The following is a 6,392-nucleotide window of genomic DNA, read 5'->3' as shown; positions in this document are numbered from 1 at the left end:
GTAGTCTTTATACATCAACATTTGCACCAATTCTTGCGTCAAAATACACTTTTTAGAACTTAATATACCTTGTCACTAAGATACAACAAATGTTTTGAAGTTACGGTACTATGTTGGACCGTCAGTACATTCATAGCCGCTGATGTTAGTATTTCATATTAAGCAAATTGTTCTCTTTAGTGATACCATTTAAAAAAAAATCAAATTTAGCACATTTTTTGATGTTAGTATTTCATATTAAGCAAATTGTTCTCTTTAGTGATACCATTAAAAAAATCAAATTTAACACATTTTTCGACAGTTATATTACAAGCATAGTCGGTCAATTTATAAATAGAAAGTTTGTCTTGGGACGTTTGAACTTTTGAACGTTTTGATTGAGAATAATGTTCAAACCATGAGACCCTGATGATACTCATATGATACAAGCCCGCTCGAGAAGGCAAATCTCCCAAAGAAGAAGACAAGAGAATGAAGCAATTTTTTGGGGTTTTTCACTCATGTACCAAAAACGACACTTACAAACAATTTAAATATGCATGCAACTAAAGGAGACTAGGAACAAACTGGTCATGGACCTTGTGGAAAATAAACATGCTGCTGACTCTGACTTTAAAATTAAGGATTGACTAATTCAACTAAGAGACTTCTTCTGCCCATGTGCTCTTTGTTATTCTCTGAACCTTGCAGGCTTTCAGTGTTCCTTTTGGGCCTTGCATAGTCACCTGATGGTTTGGTAGTTTGTGGGCTTGCATCCTCCGTATGGGTTCGTATCATCATATCTCGTGTGTCTTTATTGGAGTCTTCATTATATTACTTGTCACTAAGATACAACTAATATATGTGTGTGCGCGCGAGCGTGTGTGTTTGTGTGTGTGTTTTGATAGCAATCAAACCCAAAATGAGAGCGTGCATCAACCATTCGGCTAGACCAAACATGAACCGAATCTAGACCGGTTCAAATATATATTAGGCTCACAACAATAAAAAAGAATTAGAACTTTTCAAGGTATACACACTTCGTTAAAATATCTATGATCAAACTGTCAACAATCATGTATAACAAAAACAATAAGTTACTTACAATATAAATTGAACTAATTTGTGAAAGATAAATATTTATTTAATGTGAGACTAATCCACGTGGTAGAGGTTTTGCCTTTTAAATTAAATATCCCGGGTTTTAATGCTGACCTTGATGATTTCTTTTAATTTGGTGAACCACTAGTCACCCGTTAAATAATAATAATAATAATAATAATAATAATAATAATAGTATCAGATCAACATGATTTAATATGTCTTCACTCTTCATGATGTGAAATGGCCAAACCATGTAATATTTTCTTATGACATTAATAATATAAAGTAATTGCTTAGCAACTTAATTTTAAACAAACATATATCTATGGATGCTATACTGACAAAAATAGTCGATAAGAGAGATACACCTTGACTTCTATAATTCTTAAAATATGTCATCATACTTGATAAATGATTAATTATAGTATCAAACCACAGTTTTGTATTACATTTTTTTTAAAAACCATATAAACAGTAGAAGGAATATCATAACAAGTGCGCCAAGTATTATCTTTTTGGACCTTAAAATCTAATTGTTATATCATACTTTTTTTTTTCTAATCTTTCAACAATTATCGGATAAAAATTTCAAAGTTAAACTCGAAACCTTATCTACATCACACTTTCCATATTTTAAAATAACTAGGAAAATAATGCATATACACTTTATAGAGTTTTGTTTGTTTAATCTCTCAAAACTCAAAAACGTGCTTTGTGATCATTTTCCGTTGGTATTGGAGTATCGTCAAACAACTTAACGTCTATTGCAGTTAACAGTCCAAATAAAGCTCGATGCAAGGAACGTAGTAGGGTAATATCTCTAAGAAGAACAAAACTTGCCCCATATAGGCAAAAATGTGCATTTGTTTGAAAAAGACTATTTAAGACAATGCCGAAGAGATACAAAATATTTCACCCCTTAGCAAAAGCCGAAAAACAAATACAAAAAGAAGAAAATAGCACATATAATTGCTTCTAACAATTCATTTAAAAGTCCAAAAACCAAAAACAGTTTCTTTTTTTATATGAAAAAACTAAAGAAAAGAATTGATGCTGGTCCGGTTCCCGTTTAATTTCTCGTTTTTCTGAATCTGAAGTCTGAACCCAGCCAGAACCACTCGTAGTCGTAACTTACTAGCCCAATTCTGGCCAATTCTACTTTTTTAGGAAAAAAATACTTTGCTAGGAGCCTGACGAGAAATAAATGTACAACAATAAATATGATGGAGCCATTTTCCTCATTAATAACTACTGTACTACACATATGTGTCTCACCACTAACCAAACAAACATCCTTCCTTAAACCCCTACTAGGCTACTACACTTATTGCATCCTTATATATCCTTTTATGTTAAAGATGCATGTTAAATCACCAAAATAACCTTAATCCTTACCCAAAATTTGGTTCAAGGGCCGGGTAATTAAGTATTAAGTATTAACTAAACCAAAAAAAATCTCGTGAAAACCAAGCTCCTGCAAGACACCCCCACTCTCTCTCTCTCTCTCTCTCTCTCTCTCTCTCTCTCTCTCTAATCCATGCAACAAAAGATCCTCGTGATGAAGAGCTCTTAATTTTCACGAGTTTTATCTTTTTTTCTCAGAGCCTTCAGACATTTGAATTCTCTTCTTCAGTTTCAATTCCATTCTATTCCTCCAATCCTCCTAGTCCAACACATAACATAAATGATAAATACCCCCCAAATCCACCATTTTCTTCTCTACACATTCCACACCTTCTTCAATGGCAACATTCAAAAGCATCTTCCTTTTCTATTATTCCATTCTATTACTATCCTCCATCTTTTCCACCCAAACCACCTCCTCCGCTGATCACCAACCCCTCAAAACCTACATCATCCAACTCCACCCACAAGCCATGTCATTATCACCCTCCCTTTTCAAATCCAAACTCCATTTCCACCTCTCATTTCTCCAAAAAATCATCACCGACCCTCCTTCCTCCCGTCTCTTATACTCATATCGATCCGCCATGGACGGTTTTGCAGCCCAGCTCTCAGACTCCGAGCTACACTCCATGCAAAAACTCCACCACGTTATCGCAATACGACCCGACCGAGTCCACAAACTCCACACCACCTACTCCTACAAGTTCCTGGGCTTGAGCCCAACAATAAAAACCGGTGCTTGGGTCAAATCCGGGTTTGGACGCGGGTCCATCATCGGTGTACTCGACACCGGGGTATGGCCCGAAAGCCCGAGCTTCAACGACCAAGGAATGCCACCTGTTCCTACCAAATGGCGAGGCCTTTGCCAACCTGGAGACGACTTTAACACTTCCAATTGCAACAAAAAACTAATCGGGGCGAGGTTTTTCAGCAAAGGTCATCGGGTCGCTTCATTGACTCCAACCGAAAACGAAGTGTCCGAATATTTATCTGCCCGAGACTCCCACGGGCACGGGACCCACACCGCGTCAACCGCAGCGGGGTCCGCGGTCCCGATGGCGAGTGTCCTCGGGAACGGGGCGGGTGAGGCGAGAGGTATGGCACCCGGGTCGCATATCGCGATATACAAAGTGTGTTGGTTTAGCGGGTGTTACAGCTCGGATATATTAGCAGCAATGGATGAGGCAATTAGAGACGGGGTAGACATTCTTTCGTTATCTCTCGGTGGGTTTCCGATTCCGCTTTATGATGACAGCATTGCAATCGGTAGTTTCCGGGCCATGGAGCATAAGATTTCCGTCATATGTGCCGCCGGGAACAACGGGCCGATTGCAAACTCGGTGGCCAATGTGGCTCCGTGGGTTGCAACCGTTGGTGCCAGCACACTTGACCGGCGGTTTCCGGCGGTGGTTCGTATGGGCGATGGAAGGTTTCTGTATGGTGAGTCTATGTACCCTGGGAACCTACACCCGGGTTCCGAGAAGGTTCTAGAAGTTGTTTACTTAAATGACGGAGATAGAGGAAGTAATTATTGCTTTCAAGATTCTCTTCCGAGAGATAAAGTCGCCGGAAAAATGGTGGTCTGTGATCGTGGTGTCAACGGGCGGGCGGAGAAAGGGCAGGTCGTGAAGGAGTCTGGTGGTGCCGCCATGATTCTGGCCAACACCGAGATAAACATGGAGGAAGACTCCATTGACGCCCATGTTTTACCCGCGACATTGATCGGGTTCACAGAATCGGTTCATTTGAAGATTTATATAAACTCTACAAAAAGACCAACGGCCCGGATTATATTTGGTGGGACCGAAATCGGGAAAACCAGAGCCCCTTCGGTGGCTCAGTTTTCATCACGGGGTCCAAGTTTCATGGACCCCGTGATACCTAAACCCGATATTATTGCCCCAGGTGTTAATATTCTAGCGGCTTGGCCACAAAACCTAGGGCCATCGGGGCTTCCGGAAGATTCTAGAAGGGTCAACTTCACGGTGATGTCGGGGACATCTATGTCATGCCCTCATGTTGGCGGGCTAGCAGCTTTGATACGGGCCGCACATCCGAAATGGAGCCCAGCAGCCATTAAGTCAGCACTTATGACAACAGCCGACACGACAGATCATTATGGGAAACCTATCATGGATGGAAACAAACCGGCTGGGATTCTTGCTATGGGGTCTGGACATGTGAATCCAGAAAGAGCTATACAACCTGGATTGATATATGACATCAGTCCAAATGATTACATCATTCATTTATGTGGCATCGGGTATACAAAATCACAGATTTTCACCATTACTCATAGGAACGTGAGTTGTCATGATATCATGAAGAAGAACAGGGGTTTCAGCCTCAATTACCCTTCCATTTCTGTGGTTTTTGGATCCGGGATGAATAGTAAGATGATCAAAAGACGTGTGACAAACGTGGGAGACCCCAACTCGGTTTACACAATCAAAGTGGTTCCACCAGAAGGAGTCAAAGTACGTGTGAGACCAAGGAGGTTGACATTCTCACGTTTGAATCAGAGTTTGAGTTACAGAGTTTGGTTGATTTTAAGAAAATCATCAGGGTCAAAAAGAGGGAAGTTTAGTCAAGGGCAGTTGACATGGATGAACTTGAAGGATGACAAAATCAAGATCCAAAGTCCTATTCTAGTCACAAGGTCATCTAACAAGAACAAGAATCATATGTAGTAGCAGCAGCCTTAGCCTAGGCAAATTTTATTTTAAAGTATTGCTAGATTCTTTATCATTTGATAAAGATCCACAACATTCGATATAAGGAATGTATTGTTCCATTATCCATGCCAATATATTCAAAACCCCATGAATGATATAATATCTCAAAAGAATTGAATTTGAAACTTTATCCGTAGATTGTACTCATAATATCTCAAATGTGTCACATTTCGGATGACCTAATTACAGTAAAGAAAAACACAGGGGTGGGGTAAGGTAGGGTAGGATATATACATTGCCTTTAGCTTTTGATGAACTGCAATCCATTGACATTAGCATAACGCTCCATGAACCTCATGAACCTGTCCCAATCTCGTGGAGTCCGCATCACATACTTGGCTTCAATCCCTGCGGGTCTTCCATTGACGAATTTGGCACTGACATCAACTGACTGGAGTGTCCCTTCATCATCAATCATGAAAAAACCAGTAATATCTCCAACTTCACCAGATGAGTCAAACACAGATGGTTGGTCAAACTTGAAAATCGCCATACCATTAGTCCCATCCCTTGATTTCGTTAGCTTCACGTCTGGTATCGTCTGTTCATCTTTACCTGGTATGAACTGGATTGATGGTTTCACCATCTGTATAGTGAGTGTAAATGTGCGACAGTTGTTCAATCTGTTGGGATTTTGCCTTGAAATCGGTATGCTTAATGCTTGACCAGTGAATGCAGATCGCGAACTGTGACAAACAACTCCTGATATCATTCCTGTGCACAAACAACAGAAAATGTATCAGCTACAATACAAAATCGAGTTCTACCACTATTTTTCATCAACAAACAAGAGAAAATCTACAATTTATAGATTCGTGTTAACCCTAGTTGATTACAATTTACAAAGACGAGTGAGCTAAATGGAAGCGCCATTGGAGGTAAGAAGTACCTGGAAGAAATTGAGGTTTTTTACAACAATGAGAGACCGGTGATGAGAACGCCATAGTTTGCAGAGTCGCCATTGTTGCAGATGCCAGAGAGCCAAAGGTGGTTTTATGGTAGTGCAATTGTGGGTGTGTTCAAATGGTAGCCATTCAGTTGAAGGGATAAGGGAACTGCTTCTTCGAAAGGAAAATCAAGTCGAGTGAAGAGTAGCTATGCATCGTTAATGTGTACGCAACGCATATACAGTTGTATCTTGTTTTGGATACTAATTAACTTGTACTA

General features: G+C 39.9%; 2 protein-coding genes across 2 annotated transcripts; one reads left to right on the top strand and one right to left on the bottom strand.

Annotated features, from left to right (window-relative positions):
* Positions 1-2,762: 2,762 nt before the first annotated feature.
* Positions 2,763-5,942, top strand: SDD1 (Subtilase family protein). Its single transcript, XM_079050376.1, has one exon. The coding sequence runs from the start codon at positions 2,826-2,828 to the stop codon at positions 5,178-5,180; it is 2,355 nt and encodes a 784-aa protein (XP_078906502.1). The 5' UTR covers positions 2,763-2,825; the 3' UTR covers positions 5,181-5,942.
* PSB28 (photosystem II reaction center PSB28 protein) lies at positions 5,339-6,269 on the bottom strand. Its single transcript, XM_079050377.1, has 2 exons — positions 6,115-6,269; positions 5,339-5,939 (listed from the first exon to the last, which is right to left on the bottom strand). Exons 1-2 carry the CDS (start codon positions 6,185-6,187, stop codon positions 5,467-5,469), a joined length of 546 nt encoding a protein of 181 aa, XP_078906503.1. The 5' UTR covers positions 6,188-6,269; the 3' UTR covers positions 5,339-5,466.
* Positions 6,270-6,392: the final 123 nt, after the last annotated feature.

This window comes from Lactuca virosa, chromosome 5 (genome assembly GCF_052849685.1).
Source record: "Lactuca virosa cultivar CGN04683 chromosome 5, Lactuca_virosa_CGN04683_v6, whole genome shotgun sequence".
Classification (NCBI taxonomy): domain Eukaryota; kingdom Viridiplantae; phylum Streptophyta; class Magnoliopsida; order Asterales; family Asteraceae; genus Lactuca; species Lactuca virosa.
This window is presented reverse-complemented; position numbering and strand designations above follow the sequence as displayed.